Source organism: Schistocerca americana, chromosome 1 (assembly GCF_021461395.2).
Source record: "Schistocerca americana isolate TAMUIC-IGC-003095 chromosome 1, iqSchAmer2.1, whole genome shotgun sequence".
Taxonomy (NCBI): Eukaryota; Metazoa; Arthropoda; class Insecta; order Orthoptera; family Acrididae; genus Schistocerca; species Schistocerca americana.
Genome location: NC_060119.1, coordinates 211694529 through 211714399, shown reverse-complemented (window position 1 = coordinate 211714399; position 19871 = coordinate 211694529). Strand labels below are relative to the sequence as shown.

The window sequence follows — 19871 nt, the reverse complement described above, 5'->3', positions numbered from 1 at the left end:
ACAGGTTTAAAATTGTCAACATTATCCATTTCTCCATTTTTATAAAGTGGCTTTACTACAGAGTACTTTAAATGTTCAGGAAACAGACCATTCCTAAAGGAAAAATTATAAATATGGCTAAGTACAGGGCTAACGTGTGTAGCACAGTACTGTAATATTGTGCTAGACACTCCATCATATCCATGAGAGTCCTTAGTCTTCGGTGATTTAATTACCGACTCAATCTCTCCCTTGTCAGTATCACAGAGGAGTATTTCAGACAGAAAGGCATTTTCTAAGAGAGTTATATGATTCCTTGCAGAAACTAAGTCTTTATTTAACTCACCAGCAATGCTCAGAAAATGATTCTTAAATACTGTACTTATCAGTAACAGAAATATTTTTGTTACAAACTGACTTTGCATCATAAATCTTGTGCTGCTGACCAGACACTTCCTTCACAACTGATCATATGGTTTTAATTTTATCCTGTGAATTAGCTATTCTATTTGCAAACCACATACTCTTTGCCTTGCTAATAACATTTTTAAGCATCTTACAATACTGTTTAAATGATTAATGGAAAATCTCATATAAGATGTGAAACAAACACTAACAAAGAGATAGAGGGGCTGGCCAGTACTTACCTCAGCTCAGTACAGCCGATAGATACACATAAAACAGAACTGAAAATTTACATTCCTAGCTTTCGGAACTTTGTTCCTTCATCAGGGAGGAGAGAGGGGAAAAAAGGGAAGAAGGGAAAGTGGATTCAGTTACTCACAACCCAGGTTATGAAGCAACAGGGAAAGGTAAACAGGGAGGGTGGCAAGGATGGAGGCATGGTTGTCAGAGGGAAGCCAAAGATATTCTACTGTAAGTACTGTGCCAGCTTCAACCAAAGAGGATGCATACAGAAGTAAAGAGGTATATACACTCCTGGAAATTGAAATAAGAACACCGTGAATTCATTGTCCCAGGAACGGGAAACTTTATTGACACATTCCTGGGGTCAGATACATCACATGATCACACTGACAGAACAACAGGCACATAGACACAGGCAACAGAGCATGCACAATGTCGGCACTAGTACAGTGTATATCCACCTTTCGCACCAATGCAGGCTGCTATTCTCCCATGGAGACGATCGTAGAGATGCTGGATGTAGTCCTGTGGAACGGCTTGCCATGCCACTTCCACCTGGCGCCTCAGTTGGACCAGCGTTCGTGCTGGACGTGCAGACCGCGTGAGACGACGCTTCATCCAGTCCCAAACATGCACAATGGGGGACAGATCCGGAGATCTTGCTGGCCAGGGTAGTTGACTTACACCTTCTAGAGCACGTTTGGTGGCACGGGATACATGCGGACGTGCATTGTCCTGTTGGAACAGCAATTTCCCTTGCCGGTCTAGGAATGGTAGAACGATGGGTTCGATGACGGTTTGGATGTACCGTGCACTATTCAGTGTCCCCTCGACGATCACCAGTGGTGTACGGCCAGTGTAGGAGATCGATCCCCACACCATGATGCCGGGTGTTGGCCCTGTGTGCCTCGGTCGTATGCAGTCCTGATTGTGGCGCTCACCTGCACGGCGCCAAACACGCATACGACCATCATTGGCACCAAGGCAGAAGCGACTCTCATCGCTGAAGACGACACGTCTCCATTCGTCCCTCCATTCACGCCTGTCGCGACACCACTGGAGGCGGGCTGCACGATGTTGGGGCGTGAGCGGAAGACGGCCTAACGGTGTGCGGGACCGTAGCCCAGCTTCATGGAGACGGTTGCGAATGGTCCTCGCCGATACCCCAGGAGCAACAGTGTCCCTAATTTGCTGGGAAGTGGCGGTGCGGTCCCCTACGGCACTGCGTAGGATCCTACGGTCTTGGCGTGCATCCGTGCGTCGCTGCGGTCCGGTCCCAGGTCGACGGGCACGTGCACCTTCCGCCGACCACTGGCGACAACATCGATGTACTGTGGAGACCTCACGCCCCACGTGTTGAGCAATTCGGCGGTACGTCCACCCAGCCTCCCGCATGCCCACTATACGCCCTCGCTCAAAGTCCGTCAACTGCACATACGGTTCACGTCCACGCTGTCGCGGCATGCTACCAGTGTTAAAGACTGCGATGGAGCTCCGTATGCCACGGTAAACTGGCTGACACTGACGGCGGCGGTGCACAAATGCTGCGCAGCTAGCGCCATTCGACGGCCAACACCGCGGTTCCTGGTGTGTCCGCTGTGCTGTGCGTGTGATCATTGCTTGTACAGCCCTCTCGCAGTGTCCGGAGCAAGTATGGTGGGTCTGACACACCGGTGTCAATGTGTTCTTTTTTCCATTTCCAGGAGTGTAGTATAAAGATAAACACAACTACGTAGGATGAAAAGATGCGTGAATGGCTAAAGAGGAAAGGGAAAGAGGAGAAGACTGAAGAGTGAATGGGAGTGAGGTTGTTTAACGTAGGTTCAGTCCAGGGGGATGGCGGGATGAATGGATGTGTTGGAGTGCAAGTTCCCATCTCCGCAGTTCAGAGGGACTGGTGTTGGGTGGGAGAAGCCAAATGGCACATACGGTGTAGCAGGTTCCTAGGTCCCTAGAATTATGCTGGAGGGCATGCTCCGCTACTGGGTATTGGGCATCTCCTAGGCGGACAGTTCGTCTGTGTCCGTTCATGCGCTCAGCCAGTTTGGTTGTTGTCATGCCGATGTAAAAGGCTGTGCAGTGCAGGCATGTCAGTTGATAAATGACATGTGTAGTTTCACACGTAGCCCTGCCTTGAATTGTGTATGTTTTACCAGTAGCGGGGCTGGAGTAGGTGGTTGTGGGCGGATGCATGGGGCAGGTTTTGCAGCGGGGTCGGTTACAGGGGTAGGAACCGCTGGGTAGAGAAGGTAGTCTGGGAATATTGTAGGGTTTAACAAGGATGTTACGGAGGTTAGGGGGGCGACGAAAGGCAACTCTGGGTGGTGTGGGGAGAATTTTGTCAAGGGATGATCTCATTTCAGGGGTTGACTTGAGAAAGTCATATCCCTGGCGGAGTAATTTGTTGATGTTTTCGAGGCCAGGATAATATTGGGTGACAAGGGGGATACTTCTGTGTGGTCTGGGGGTAGGAACATTGTTGTTGGATGGGGAGGAATGTATTGCTCGGGAAATCTGTTTGTGGACAAGGTCTGCAGGATAGTTGCGGGAGAGGAAAGCACTGGTCAGGTTATTGGTGTAGTTGTTGAGGGATTCGTCACTGGAGCAGATACGTTTGCCACGAATACCTAGGCTGTAGGGAAGGGAGCGTTTGATGTGGAAAGGATGGCAGCTATCAAAGTGAAGGTACTGTTGTTTGTTTGTGGGTTTGATATGGACATAGGTGTGGATGTGAGCTTCAACAAGATGAAGGTCAACATCCAGGAAGGTGGCTTGGGTTTTGGAGAAGGACCAGGTGAAATTCAGATTCGAAAAGGAGTTGAGGTTATGGAGGAAATTAAGGAGTGTTTCTTCACCATGAGTCCAGACCACAAAAGATGTCATCTATAAACCTATACCAGGCCAGGGGAAGCAGCTGTTGGGTCTTCAGGAAAGCCTCCTCCATGCGGCCCATGAAGAGGTTGGCATAGGAGGGAGCCATCCTGGTTCCCATGGCCGTTCCCCTGATTTGTTTGTAGGTCTGGCCTTCAAAAGTGAAGTAATTATGGGTGAGGATGAAGTTGGTAAGTGTGATAAGGAACGAGGTTTTTGGAAGATCTTCGGGTGGGCGTTGGGAGAGGTAGTGCTCAAGGGCAGAGAGACCATGGGTATGTGGGATGTTTGTGTAAAGGGATGTAGCATCTATGGTGACAAGAAAGGTTTCAGGTGGGAGAGGAGTGGGAATGGATTTGAGGCGTTCTAGGAAGTGGTTTGTGTCTTTGATGTAGGATGGGAGTCTGCGGGTGATAGGTTGTAGGTGCTGGTCTACCAGAGCTGAGATACGTTCGGTTGGGGATTTGAAGCCTGCTACAATGGGACGGCCAGGATGGTTCTCTTTGTGGATTTTGGGTAATAGGTAGAAGGTAGGGGTACGTGGCTCAGGTGGAGTGAGTAAGTCTATGGAAGCCGTTGTGAGGCCTTGTGAGGGACCTTGGATTTTTAGGATTTGTTTTTGTCAGCAGATAACACACCATTTATGTTAACATCAGAAACACCTGTTGGGGCCTGGTACCCAAGAACATGTTTGATCTTTGCCCAGACTTGGGAAGGTGACGTATGGCACCCAATGGTCGAGATTTATCTCCCCCAACACTCCTGCTTCCATCATTTGATAAGAGGCCGAACGGAGGCATGGAGCCGTTTAAGGGCTATGAGGTGCTCCAGGGAAGGGTACCACTTATGCCGCAGTAGAGCTCGCCAACTATCCTTAATTGCTTCAGCGACTTCTGACAACCACCAAGGGACTGCCTTTCGCCATGGGCACCCTAAAGTGTGGGGGATCGTGTTTTCTGCTGCAGAAACGATAGTTGTAGTCACCTGCTCAACCATCACATTGATATTACCATGTGGTAGGGGGAGGGGGGACTCAATGGTGAAAGCAGAGGTGAAAGTTTCCCAGCCCACCTTGTTTAGAGCCCATCCGCGCGGGCGTCCATGGGCCTGACGCCAGGGCAGTAACAGGAAGATGGGGAAGGGGACACTACCACGTAAGTCATCATGTTCTCTCCACTTTATATCTACTTCTACATCTACATCCATACTCCGCAAGCCACCTGAAGGTGTGTGGCGGAGGGTACCTCGAGTACCTCTATCAGTTCTCCCTTCTATTCCAGTCTCGTATTGTTCGTGGAAAGAAGGATTGTTGGTATGCTTCTGTGTGGGCTCTAATCTCTCTGATTTTATCCTCATGGTCTCTTCGCGAGATATACGTAGAAGGGAGCAATATACTGCTTGACTCTTCGGTGAAGGTATGTTCTCGAAACTTCAACAAAAGCCCGTACCGAGCTACTGAGCGTCTCTCCTGCAGAGTCTTCCACTGGAGTTTATCTATCATCTCCGTAATGCTTTCGCGATTACTAAATGATCCTGTAACGAAGCACGCTGCTCTCCGTTGGATCTTCTCTATCTCTTCTATCAACCCTATCTGGTACGGATCCCACACTGCTGAGCAGTATTCAAGCAGTGAGCGAACAAGCGTACTGTAACCTACTTCCTTTGTTTTCGGATTGCATTTCCTCAGGATTCTTCCAATGAATCTCAGTCTGGCATCTGCTTTACAGACGATCAACTTTATATGATCATTCCATTTTAAATCACTCCTAATGCGTACTCCCAGATAATTTATAGAATTAACAGCTTCCAGTTGCTGACCTGCTATTTTGTAGCTAAATGATTAGGGATCTATCTTTCTATGCATTCGCAGCACATTACACTTGTCTACATTGAGATTCAATTGCCATTCCCTGCACCATGTGTCAATTCGCTGCAGATCCTCCTGCATTTCAGTACAACTTTCCATTGTTACAACCTCTCAATATACCACAGTATCATCTGCAAAAAGCCTCAGTGAACTTCTGATGTGATCCACAAGGTCATTTATGTATATTGTGAATAGCAACGGTCCTATGACACTCCCCTGCGGCACACCTGAAATCACTCTTACTTCGGAAGACTTCTCTCCATTGAGAATGACATGCTGCGTTCTGTTATCTAGGAACTCTTCAATCCAATCACACAATTGGTCTGATAGTCCATATGCTCTTACTTTGTTCATTAAATGACTGTGGGAACTGTATCGAACATGGGAGAAGGCCAGGACTGCAAACTGAGAGATAAATGGCTGAATGCGTGCCAAGTGCCGCACTGAAATGTGTGGAGGCAGAGATCGAGTTGTGACTAAATTTTCGACATATCTGCCTTGGCCAGTAAGCACGGTACCACACCACAAGGGGTTATGAGTGTTAAAATCTCAGAAAAGTAAGAAAGGTTTAGGGAGTTGATCAATCAGTGCAGCCTATACGTTCAGGGGTACTGCACCATCTGGAGGAAGATACACGTTGCAGACAGTTATTTCCTGCATCGTCCTTATCCTGACAGCCCAGCTTCGAGAGGGGTTTGAAGGAGCACAGGTTCACTGCATACCGAGTTTAGCACATAGATGCTAACTCCATCTGACACTCGATTACAGTCACTATTGTTCCTGTAATATCCCTAACAGCCGCGGAGGGCAGGGTTACGCATTGCCAGGAACCAGGTTTCTTGAAGGGCAATGCAGAAAGTAAGTGTAAATCTTAACAGTTGCCGTAGATCAGCCAGGCGATTGAAAAACCCGCTGCAGTTCCACTGGAAATTGACGTGATCATGAGGCTGGGAAGGCATGGGACGTTCAATGAGGCAGTTTACATCTCAGGGTCACCTGCAGCCATCAATTTATTTCCTGAGCAGTCTGTATCCATGATGTCTGAGGGTCGGCGAGATCTAGGTCCCCAGCAGACACCAGAATCTCCACCTCATCCTCAGAAGCAAAGCTTGTACGTAGCTGTGGTGTGGGTGCCACTGCAAGTCCCTTGGTCTTGGGGGTCTTCTTTTTGGATTTCTCTTGCTGCTCCTTGGGTTGCTCTGGCTGGGAGGGCTCGACTGATTCAGTCTTCAGGACTGAGGATGATCGTGAAGGCACTGGCGGGAGTCATCTTTCCCACTAGCAGAAACCTGGGACGGGAGTGACCCAAGGGATCCTTCCCTAGCGAGAAGTACTGAAGAAGACTTACGCTTCCCTGGCTGAGAAGTGGGGACTGGTGTCCCTGATGGTAAGTGGGGGGGGGGGGGGGGGTGCAGTGCTCCCGAGGTAGGTGGTGTGGGAGCAACAGGGAGGGAAGTGCCCCCCACCATCAAGCGGGCAGGTGTAGTCTTGCAGCTCGGAGAGCCAACCAGAATTCGCAGAATGGATGGGGCTACAACTGTTCTCACAGCAGCAGCGTAAGAGGATTTCATAGCCACAGGATGTAGACGCTCAAATTTCCTCTTAGCCTCAGTGTAGGTCAGTAGGTCCAGGGTCTTGTATTCTATGATTTTCCTTTCGTGCTGTAAAATTCTGCAGTCTGGTGAGCAAGGGGAATGATGTTCTCCACAGTTGACACAGATGGGAGGTGAGGCGCATGGAGTATTGGGATGTGATGTACGTCCATCATCTCAACATGTGACGTTGGAAGTACAGGGGGAAGACATATGGCCGAACTTCCAGCACTTAAAGCACCACATAGGGGGAGGGATATATGGCAGGGGGAGGGATATATGGCTTTACATCACAGCAGTAGACCATCACCCTGACCTTCTCGGGCAATGTGAAGGCCAAGATGAAGGCACCAGTGGCAACATGATTATCCCACGGACCCCGATGGACGCACCGGACAAAATGAACGCTTCGTCACTCTAAGTTGGCACACAGCTCATCGTTAGACTGTAAAAGAAGGTCCCTGTGGAATATAATACCCTGGACCATATTTAAGCTCTTGTGGGGCATGATAGTAACAGAAACATCCCCCAGCTTGTCATAAGGGAGTAATGCCCATGACTGGGCAGAGGATGCTGTTTTTATCAAGATTGACCCTGACCACATTTTGGACAAGCCCTCCACCTCCCTAAACTTGTCCTCTAAATAGTCTACAAAAAACTGTGGCTTCATCGAAACAAAGGAGTCCCCATCAGTTCTAGTACATATGAGGTACTGGGGTGAATAAGGTTCACTGCCACACTTAGCCTGGTGTTCCTCCCATGAGAACACTTACAGACTGCTGCTGTTTGATCACCAGCAATTGTGGATGTAGTATGCTTTACTGTGCGTCATCCACCCTGATGCCACCCATTCCAACCAGGGGCTGTCCCCACAGGAGCCACCCAGCCGCAGCAAAGGCCACCTGGCAAGATGACCATTGCCAGGAGTCCCAATGCCCCAGAGTGACAGGCACCTACTCCTTGGCATATGAGGGCAGTTAACGGCGTAGGCATCAGCAGAGCGATCCCTGTGTGGTCAGAGGGCTACAACCAACAGGGTACCTGGCAGCTCCACCACAATGGACTGGTTACCGTGCTGGATGTCAGGTGCAAACAAATCCACGGTCATCGTCGGCGCAGGAAGCGACACTGCATAGTGCATCGGGAAAACCCCACACCCAGGAAGGTGTCCTCGTCCAAGAGATGGAGAATGAGTGGGACAGCAATGCATTGACGAAAAAGCGGGCACGATGGACATAATGCATCATGCATGCAAGCAAAATTAATATTAAATCACCACATATAACTAATTTCGGGTACTTCATACAAAGTGAACCAAGAACCCTCTCTAGCTTGAGTATAAATGCTCTGAAGTCAGAGTTAGGGGACCTATAAACAACAATTAGAACTTTAGTTTCATTAAATTCAACTGCCCCTGCACCAAATTCATATATATGTTCAGTGCAGTGCCGTGATATGTCTAGGACTCAAACAGAATATTGTTTTTTATGTACGTGCTCACTCCTACTCTCTGCAAGGAACTCCTTGAAGAACAACTGGCTAATCTGTGTCCTGGTAAAGGAAGCCTCTGAACTGTAAAATTATTTAAGTGGTGCTCTGACATACCAATAGTGTCAGAGTCAATATGTGTAAGCAGTTCACTACCTTTGTATCTAACACCTCATATATTTTGATGAAATATGCTAATTCCTTCTCTACTTACATACCTGACCTCATCTGAAGGCGATTCCTTAGTTAGAGGAACTTCCTTTAAGCAAGTATACATACCAGCTGACTTCAATCTAAAAAAAGGTGCTGCTCTAACACCAACTACTACAGGAATTTTTCCATGAGCGATCCCACGCTCACCCACTACACTGTCACCTATAAGCTTTGCCAGCCTCCCCTTCCCATACTTATTGAAGTGCAGGCCATGCCTAGTGAAACCTGATCTACTGATAGGCTCAACTGGCACCACGGAAATGTGATCAATGTCCTCTGCCATCTGCACCCCTTCCAGCCCCATGTTAACACGCTAAACAGCCACATTAGGATGATGCCGATCATGGTGCTGAAACAATAGCACGAAATGCACATTAGTGCCATCAGTTTGAGTAGCTACCTTTACCAGGTCACCATCTCCATCATATTCCCCATCTCTATTAAGACTATTCCCTGCTCCACCCACTATCACTACCTGATCCTCCTTCATGAAATTCCTACATAGCTTCCCTATGCTCTCAGTCACCCAAGCCAACCCTACACTAGGCTTTACAATGCTGGTGACTTGGTACTCACTCCTCAACACTTTCTGCAACTGCTGGCCCACACCTCTACCGTGCAAACTACCTAGCAGCAGAACCTTCCTTCTTTCTGTTTGATTTAGGCCTCCTAACTGCTGAGGACTGCCCCATGTTTCCTACACCTATGCTACAAGAAGCTCCTCTCCACTCAACTCTGACAGTTGGTCATATCTATTGCACATATGGAAAGTACAACTGTCTGAATACCGCCTCCTCCTAGCTGTCTTCTTGCCAACTGCCAGTTCCCATTCCTCAGCACCCTTCGCCCTCATCAACCTATCTAGATCCTCCTTTGCATATTGTGCAGGGATTGTTGTAGTTATAAACTAACCAGTAGGACAGAAAAGATATTTTTTGTTATTTGTTTCTTGTCATTTCTGCATACGGAATGAAGGTCCAGTAATTTTACACGAAAATGAGCACACATTTCCTTTCTCATACAGGGTGGGCAAAATAAAACTGGCACGAAAAGTATTATAAGACTTAAAGGAACTGGCCCTTGTTAATGAACAGGAGAACAGCCCTCACAGAAAATGCTGGAAACTGCGATTCTGATGCACCACTTGGTTGCTTACACATGTGCATCTCCTGCATGCTCTGCCCTTTAACTTTGCTGTACCATCACATTTCAGTAAGTGAGAGGAGCAGAAATATTTAGTTATCAGCTGAATGCAACACAAAATGGTGCTCACGATTAAAAGTACGTGTTCATTGTCAAGTGTTACATGAAGTGCAATTCACAGGAACGTGTGAGAACTGTTTGTGCAATAGTTTAAAACTGGAAGTTTTTTTAGCGAAACGTCCAGTAAAGTCTGCATTGAAAACTTACTGGCATAATGGTGGAAAACCAGCTCTGTAGCAAATAAAAGCTGTAACAATTTGAAAAGTGTTCAAAAACAGAAAATATTCCCCTAGTGAAGGAACGCCTGGAGCGAAGTTTGATGAAATCTCAATGCCATTTATCTGTGCAAGTGGGAATTAAGAGATCATCATGTTGGAACATTATCGAAAAGGACCTATATATGTATCCCATTAAATTAACTGTTGTCTACGAGTTGAAGCATCCAGACGAACATTTGTGTGTCAAGTTCCGCCAATAGTTTGTGAGTGAAGTGGAATAAGGACTTTTGGGTCCTCAGTTTTTTTTAAGGTTTTGCCTTGCTCAGCCCATCAGGGTCTGTGAACTCGCAGAACATGCACCATTATGCATCCCAAAATCCTCCTCAGTACTTTGAAGGACCACTACATAATGGTGTTTGTTGTTATGTCTTGTGTCTGCACACAGTTCTTTCATCAACTGTTAATGTTAACATGTGTGTCCAGAAACTATTTGATCCATACATGGATCAACTCAGAAAAGAAGGTGTGGATATTTTCATCAAGATGGAGCAACAGCACACATCATCTTGACAACCTTGTCACAAGTGCACGAGGTGTTCAGTGAGCAGAATACAATTAGCACATGCAGTGCAATCTCCTGACCACCTAGATAACCTGATCTCTCCCCCTGCGATTCTTATCTAGGGATGAATTCAAGGGTCAGGTGTACTCAAATAATTGTCACACACTGGAAGAGCTACAGCAGAATACTGAAAACAGGATTGCTGATGTTGCTCAGGCAGAACTGCTACATGTGTCTTAATGTCCAATAACTAAAGCACAGTACTACATTGATGTCAGTAGTGGCCATTTCCAGGATCTTCTGTGAAAATGGTCATCCCGCATCAGTCTTACTGTAAATATTTTCCGGGAGCTTCCATTTTGGCCATCCTGTAAGTCCCAGGACAAAGTTTTTGGAACAAGAGGGGAGAGAGGAGTCTATCACTAAGCTAATTCTTTCTTACTGACAACATGGAGTTTCAAATGCAATTAAAAGGTGATTCAGAAGGCAAGCATTGATTGCTTATGAAGCCTCTTTAGCACTACAACTCTGCATTAAAATATTAATCGCATTAACAAAGGCCAAGCCACAAGAAGATGAGCGAGGCACGGATCAACTTTATCATTATTTTTTTCATTTACGAGAGACAATTACCTCCCATGCCAGACCGGAAATGAATTCTTCATATGCCTGGCTCCCACATGTATTTGACAGGATTGAATTTTTATCTTCTTGCCCTTCAGCTACATATATTACAGCAATTTTGTGTGTTTCTCTACAGCGCTGCAACAGAACACAAACAATATTTGTAGGATTCAAACATATGATGTTAAAAAGTATAGTAATAATAAATACATTTTTGTAGAAAACATACCTGCGTGTCAAGGTTTCTTAGTTCCCGAAGCAGTTTTTCATTCTTTGCAAGCAATTGCAATTGCGATCTTCGTTCCCATCCAGCTAGACCTAGCTGTGAGAACAACAACCGACAATGTTGAAATGGTGCTGTTGTTGGATAGTGCACTGCTGCAGCACACGGCTCACTCCCCAGCGATCTAATGAAATTGGCATCAAAATTATCTATTTGAAAATATAAAACTGCTATCTAAAACTTACACATTCAAATAAAATCAAATTAGAAATATCAAACAATGAAAGTCTAGGATGGAGTAACAACAGTATGAAAGGGATAGAGTGCTACACACCACATAGAGGAGGAGTTGACTTGCTGAGATGCACAAGAAATCAGTGTTGTATCTGTAATAGGAGAAACAACAAATAAAGATTGGCGTGAGCTCCAAATTCTGTTTATTGCCAACAGTTCCACAATAACAACACAACTTGGTGCTCGATCAAGAGCAGCGACTGGGGTGCAGAGTCCAAGTCCGGTACGGTAAACTGTTGTAGTGTAGCGTCGTTCCGGGGTGCAACGTCGACGTAGCACGTAGGTAGCCCAACACGAGATTGCCAGGTGTGGCGGCGTATGTGGCTATATAGGGCGAGTGGCAGAGGAATATGCCCGCCGTACCCGAGTCCACTTGTCAGGTCTTGTTACGATTGGCGGCGCGGCCTCCTCTCTCGGGAGGACACCGGCCGAGGTTGCTCTGACAGCGCGGAGGCACTCGGTGTGTGAGGCCCGCGCCTGTGCTGTACAGCTGTGCAGAGCTGCGCATAAGCGAGGCGTGCCGGCCGTTGGCTGTATGACGTAAAGACCACGGCCACACAGCTGCAGGCGCCATGGTGTGAGCATTGAATATACCACAATAAGACTGCTAAACAAGCTTTTGGACAAAAAAGTGCTCCTTGCAAAATAGAACACACACACACACACACACACACACACACACACACACTGCGACTGTATCTGAGGAACGATCTGCTTGGGTGGGTAGTGGTAGTAAGGGATGAGGCATGGAACATGGAGAGGGAGAAACAGCAAGGTAGGGGTGGGAGAAGATGTTGTGCTGCCTTTGGGAGCATGCAGGGAGGTGGTGATGGGGACAGTGTAGGGATGCCAGGTGAAAAGTGAACAGACTGTGTTGGGGGCAGGGAGAGAGGGAAACAGAGCTGTGAGGAGAGAAGGGGAGAAGACTTATGTGCACCGGTGGGATAGAACACATATGTAGCGTGTAAGTCAGAGCAGGGAAGAGGATATGTAGGTCCTTACAAAGCCATCTTTTGTCCCATCAGAGGCAAGGCCATGTGATCTACAGACTAAGCTGTAACCACTGTGCCACTTTCTACTTGGTCACAACAACTAACAACCATCTGTCCATGTGAATGGCCAGTGCTAAACTGTGACCCAAGAGACAGCTGGACCAGCCCACATGATGTGCTCCACTTTATGACTGCTTCACAGCCTGTGCCATATGGATTCTTCCCACTAATACCATGTCTCATGAACTGCACAGTTGGAAACTCTCCCTTCAACATGTCCTTCGTTCCTGTAAGCCCCTGGCCTCAGCCTTTGCCAGTTCCTGTCCTTCACTTATGTATCCTCTTTCCTTGCTCCCATTCCAGCACAACACACACACCTTCTATTCCACCAACACATCTACTAATCTGTTCTCTTTCTACATTTCTCTCCTCTCCCTACCCCTTCCCTCCCTCCCACCTTCCACCCTCTACTGCCCCCAACACAGTTTCCCAACTCTGCACCTAGCAGCCCCATCCTGTCCCCACCACATCCTTGCACACTGGCAGAGCAACATTTTCCCCCACTGCTAATACACCATTATTCCTCCCCCTTCATGTCCCACCTCTCCTCCTTACCCCCACCTCTTGCCTCAGCAGACTGCTGCATGTCGGATGCAGTCACAATCAGGCCCCAGTACCCGAAAAAAGTGGCCACGTGTGTGTAAGCTGTGGTTGTGTGAATGTGCATGTGTCTTCAAACAATGGAAAATCCAGGATGGAATGTGTTTTCTATTTCAAAAGAAAGACCTTTTCATCCATAAGCATAAATGTTTAATAGTATTTTCCGTTGTGCCTGTCTATGATCCAGTGCCTCCTCTATGTGGTGAGTAGCAACCTACCCATTTCAGTTTAGAAATGTCATTACTTATTGGAGTTATCAACCACAATATTGTAACACGTGGTCTCCTGTGGCTGCTATCAGAAACACACCATGACATAGTAAACAAGTACAGTGGTGACTGAGGAAAGGGTATCGCATTGTAAATGAGTTCAAGAGAGTTGAGCACAAACTACTACATGGTTCAGAATGTCCTTGTGAAATACTGTGATAAAAATTCACGATAAGCTGACTGAAGCGACCTCACTGCTTGGTGCAATAGTATTGTGGTTGACTAATAATTCAGGTTAATGTTTTGAGGAATACTTAGCACCTCATTTAAAAAGGGTCACAGTTCACTCATATAAATGACGGTACCATTTTGACTAACACGGGTTGTCAATTTTAGTCCTTTAATGCAGAATGCATATAAATTACATTACTGGCCAATTGTGGTGTGAGATCATTTTCAAACGTGTGCAATATAACACCCAAAGTACAGTAAACAGGGGAAACACATTACTGAACAGTATTATGTTTGTGTGTTACAACTGTTGTTTGCATTATTTACAAGATGTTAGTGATGTGTGTACCACATGTAAAAACTTGTGTTGTATTATGTGGGGACAGGCACTTGTTCCCATGCATGCAGATGTCACAAATACAGTCTTGCACATACAATCAGCTTACAAGCATAACATTGACAGCATGAGATTCAGGCAAAAACATTACTAACAGCTAGCTTACTAGTCCTTGCATTTTCATCTAACAACATATCATGTATTTTTACAGGTGATATGTACATGAAACATTGATCCTTTTTAACAGTAGCATCAAACAGAGAAACTGTAGGCACAAGCAGCTAAACAACTTGCCTAAGAATTGGATGTATACCATGAAACTAGAGTTTGAAAAAGAGTATCAGCTCCTCTGATTTTAAAATAGTAAAGCAATCTGGCGGACAAATTTGGAGTTTTTAGAAAGCCTACAACAACCAATGTGGTAGTTAACAGCGGATCTTGTCATATTACTGCTCATAAAAAAGCATTTTTCCATTCCATCGCATCGCATTATCAGCCTTCTGTAAGAATATGATGAAACTGATAATGAACTTCAAAATCTAGAAGCCTAGCTATAAGTAATGGTTACAGTTCAAACATGGTTAGCAAAATCTATCAGAAGAAACTGAAAGTGAAACAGTTAATAAAAAATGACAAAATCGCGCAAACTACAAAGAAGTGTAAATCTAAAACATACTGTCATCATGCCATATACTAGAACAATTTCAGACACAATATAAATTAACACATTATACAGGTGAAAGTAATCGGTCCACATCTAGTATGATTCTGACAGAAAGCAACCACTCTGAATTTGACATAAACAGAACACTAAAAATTTTACACAGACCAGATAAGGGAAAAACTTGGATATCTTTGAAGAGATTGAGATATACGAGCACCTCATAAAACAACCAATACAAATGTTAAATGAGCAGAAATAGAAGATTCTCAGGCAATTTTAATAATTTTTTTGTTCTATTTGAAATAGATAACAAGAGCGACTGCTCTTATTGCCATAAAATGTGATGCGTTGGTTTCAGAGCAGTATATCTCTCTGCACAGAAGTATTAATGATGAAAATCATTAATTTTAAAATACTACTTTTAGGAAAGCAAACACGTGAGATGATTTCAGAAAAAAAATATTACCAGAATTACACTCATCTGTTCACAGTAATAACAAATGTAAATGATGTTAGTATTTGACAGTACACTATGCAATTTTAAAAGTTTTTTGAAAGAGTAAACCACTGTTTGATTGTGTATTACTGTATTTAACTTCTGTACTGCCTATATTTCGGCTTTTATGCCACTGTCAAGCACAATGCTTAAAGTTCTTAAACCATTAACACGTCATATCTATTAAGGCAGCCTGAAGCAGGTAAACAAGACTAACACACCAGTAAGATGTAACAGTCAAAGAAATTATATCTTGAAGACATGTGTCAGTTTCATTTACCTGCTTTGGATTGCCGTAACACATATGACATGTTCATGGTCTAAGAATTTTTAGCGTAACCGTCACTCAACACTATCAAAAAAATTTTTTAATTTTAATATATCACAGATCAGGGTGACATAGTTTTTAATCACATATAAGGGAGTGTTCTAATAAAGTGGTGTGTGTGTGTGTGTGTGTGTGTGTGTGTGTGTGTGTGTGTGTGAGAGAGAGAGAGAGAGAGAGAGAGAGAGAGAGAGAGAGAGAGAGAGAGACCATAATATCATGCTAATTTAGGGTTCATGCAATGACAGTGGGCATACAGGCTATTTCCAGCAATGGTATATACAATAGAGAACAACTTTTAAAAATGATTTAATAGAACCTCATACCATCCTTGCAGCAATAACGAATATTTGATTATGCCTCGAATGGTTGTAAGAAATGTCAAAGTTTATTATCTATGAATTTTAATAAGAATTAACAACATGTAAGCAATAATGATCACACAATTATGTTCCCTAACTTTGTCTCTGGAAAATGACAGGTCTTAGAATACTCTTTGGATGATACATGTTTCCCACACTTTGTAACAGTCATATTTAAGAATGAGTGCATAAAAGTGCATGGTATGCTATTACATGAAAATGCAAGGACTAGTAAGGTAGTTGTCAGCAAGGTTTCTGCCTACATGATGTGTTGTGAAAGTTATGCTTGTAAGGTGATTGGTATGTGCAGGACTGTATTTGTAACATCTGACATAGATGATGTGATCAAAAGTATCCGGAGATCTGGCTGAAACTGACTTACAAATTCATGGTGCCCTTTGTTGGTAATGCTGGAATTCAATATGGTAATGGGCCAGCCATAGCCTTGATGACAGCTTCCACTCTCGCAGGCATACATTCAGCCAGGTGCTGGAAGGTTTCTTGCGTAATGGCAACCCAGTCTTCACGGAGCGCTGCACTGAATAGAGATATCGATGTTGGTCGGTGAGGCCTGGCACAAAGTTGGCGTTCCAAAACATCCCAAAGGTCTTAGATAGGATTCAAGTCAGGACTCTGTGCATGCCAGTCCATTACAGGGATCTTATTGTCACGTAACCAATCCATCACATGCCGTGCATTATGAACAGGTGCTCGACCGTGTTGAAAGATGCAGTCACCATCCCTGAATTGCTCTTCAACATTGGGAAGCAAGAAGGTGCTTACAACATCAATGTAGGCCTGTGCTGTGATAGTGCCATGCAAAACAATAAGGGGTGCAAGCCTCCTCCATGAAAAACATGACCACACCATAACACCACAACCTCCAAATTTTAATGTTGGCACTACATATGCTGGCACATGACATTCACTGGGCAATCATCATACCCATACCCTGCCATCGGATCACCACATTGTGTACCGTGATTCTTCACTCCACACAACATTTTTCCATTGTTCAATCATCCAATGTTTACACTCCTTACACCAAGTGAGGTGACCTTTGGCATTTACCGGTGTGATGTGTGGCTTATGAACAGCTGCTCGACCATGAAAGCCACGTTTTCTCATCTCCCGTCTAACTGTCATAGTACTTGCAGTGGATCCTGATGCAGTTTGGAATTCCTGAGTGACAGTCTGGATAGATGTCTGCCTATTTACACGTTACGGATCTAGTACCTCCCGCCGCGGAAGTCGAACATGCGCCAGAACAAATGGACGTTGTCAGCCCATAGAGGGCTCCGCGTCCGCGGCGGCTATTCCGCGCAGCGGCTCTCGCGCAGCGAGGGCGCCACCGCTACGCCACGTGCAGACAGCGGCCAAAGCCGCTCCCTCCAGTTTCGTATATATGGACCCGCTCTGCCCTAGTCCAGTCAGTCTGGTACTCGCTCTGGATTGCGTCTACATCTCGGCGGTACTGCGTTCTGGTCGTTGCTCGTAGTTGACTTTTGCCTGGCTCTGGTTCCGAGTGGATTTAATGTTGGTGTTTGGTGTTGTGGTTTCTACAAGCCTCCGTTGTTTATCTCTTCCTTGTTGTGTCGGTTGTTGTTGGTTGTCGTTGGTCTGTCGTCCGACTCGTCCTTGTGTTTACCCGGTGGTGCGTGCTCCACCGCCGGCGGCTTCCCTGCCTGGCGGCTCCGAACCACAGCCGAAGGCATTCCCGCAGTTGGTTTTGGTTACTACAACGACCCTCTTCAACTGTCGGCAGTCTCTGTCAGTCAACAGATGAGGTTGACCTGTACGCTTTTGTGCTGTACATGTCCCCTCACGTTTCCACTTCACCGTCACATCGGAAACAGTGGACCTAGGGATGTTTAGGAGTGTGGAAATCTCACATACAGATGTATGACACAAATTACACGTTCGAAGTCCATGAGTTCTGAGGAGTGCCCTACTCTGCTATCTCACGATGTCTAATGACTACTGAGGTCGCTGATGGCAGTAGGTGGCAGCGCAATGCACCTAATATGAAAAACATATTTTTTGGGGGTGTCTGGATACTTTCGATCATACAGTGTATGTAGATGTGAGAACAAGTGCCTGTCCAGACATAACATGAAACAGGTGTATGTGGTCTTTTTTTTTTATGTAAAACACGCATCACCAACATCATAGAAGAAATTTAACAAAAAATTTTAATACACAAGCACTAATGTGTCTTCCTTGTTTAATTTACATCTGGTATTATATTACAGACATGTGAAAATGGTCTCAGGCCGAAACTGGAGAGTAGTTTAATTTTCAAGCACAGTACATTAAAGGTAAAAACTATCAACCTATTGTGGTTAAAATGGTTCCATCATTTAGACAATACATTGAGGCTGTGAACCCATACATGATGTGAGGATTCTTGACTTTATGATTATTTTAAGTCTTTAATATCAACAACAGAAAAATCTCACTCCTATGAGCATACCTGTCCAGTGAGAAAAGAGGAAATTTATTGTTGAGCAATAATATATCTTGTTGTCTAGTGGAGTACGATGGCTTGCAGTACCAAGGCATCACTGATATTAATTCCAGTGACATTAATGGTATAGAAATATGCTGCTAGCCACAAACACCATTACAGGCCTAATTTCTGAATGCATCTCCACTGCATCATATTCAGGAATTGTTTCATGTTAACCTGTATAGCACTGACCATTACAGTGTGTCAACAAGTTTCTGTAAGATTCCATATTGTAGCACCCAGTGTACTCTTCGAGAAACGGAGAGGATAACTCTACCTTGCCACGCGGATTGGTCATGCCGTTTGAAACGCCATGTAATCAACTACCCACCGGCAGTTCGAATCCTCCTTAGGACACGGGTGTGTGTTGTTCTTAGCATACAGCAGATTGTCAATGCACTGTGTGACATATAAAATGAGGACTATTAATTTGAATTGTATTCGTTTCACAGTCAGTTAGTTGTGCCACATTCCAAATTTTATTAGCTTGCAATCACTGGATTCTATTGAGCTCAATTATGTTAACAAGTTTGTTAGTGAAACTAACAAAACTAGTGAAGTTAATTTTGCATTTTGTGCGTGGAGTGAATTAAATACACACAGCAATTTACATTTACTGACAAGAATTACGTTGACAAACAAATGTGGAAAAGCACTTAGCTGATGCATTTCAGTCCTTTTAACGTAATTTATTGCAGTATTGTGCTTAATGAGCACAGTCACAACTCACATGAGAGGTCTCTGCAAAAAATCCCTCTCAATATTTCTTTGGCCTAAGACACTGGTCATGCTCTCTTCTTCCAGTTCTCTAGTGAACTGTGGTGGTGGTGATGCTGGAATGTTCCGTGGGGTATCGAGGCTCTCGAGACATTCTGGACTAGTGTGCCCAAGATATTGTAGAAGCTGCAATGAAAAACATCAAAAGCTTTACTTGATCAAATTCTCATTCAGACCATAAGAATGTACTTTGTTAGTCTATCACTCGCAATTGCTTCTCATAATTGTTGCTATTAAGCACAAGAAGGCTAGACTCAAACAATGGAAAATCCAGGACAGAATGTCACAATATTACGAAAAGGAAAGTTTCTACTCACCATACAGCGGAGATGCTGAGTCGTAGGTAGGCACAACAAAAAGACTGTCACAAATAAGTTTTTGGCCAATAATGACTTTGTCAAAAATAGACAACACACACAAATGCAACTCACACACACATATGACTGCAGTCTCTGGCATCTGAAGCCACACTGCGAGCAGAATAAGGAGGCGGCTGGGGCAGGGAGGGGGAGGGATAGTAAGGTAGA

General features: G+C 44.9%; 1 protein-coding gene across 1 annotated transcript in view; it reads right to left on the bottom strand.

Moving 5' to 3' along the window:
- Positions 1-19871, bottom strand: part of LOC124601302 (probable Rho GTPase-activating protein CG5521) — a 253206-nt gene that overhangs the window by 37435 nt on the left and 195900 nt on the right. Inside the window, exons 32-34 of the mRNA XM_047136237.1 lie at positions 19298-19470; positions 11495-11672; positions 11275-11403 (exon numbers count right to left, since the gene is read on the bottom strand). Coding sequence (XP_046992193.1) covers positions 11275-11403; positions 11495-11672; positions 19298-19470 — 480 coding nt within the window. The remainder of the gene's footprint in view (positions 1-11274; positions 11404-11494; positions 11673-19297; positions 19471-19871) is intronic.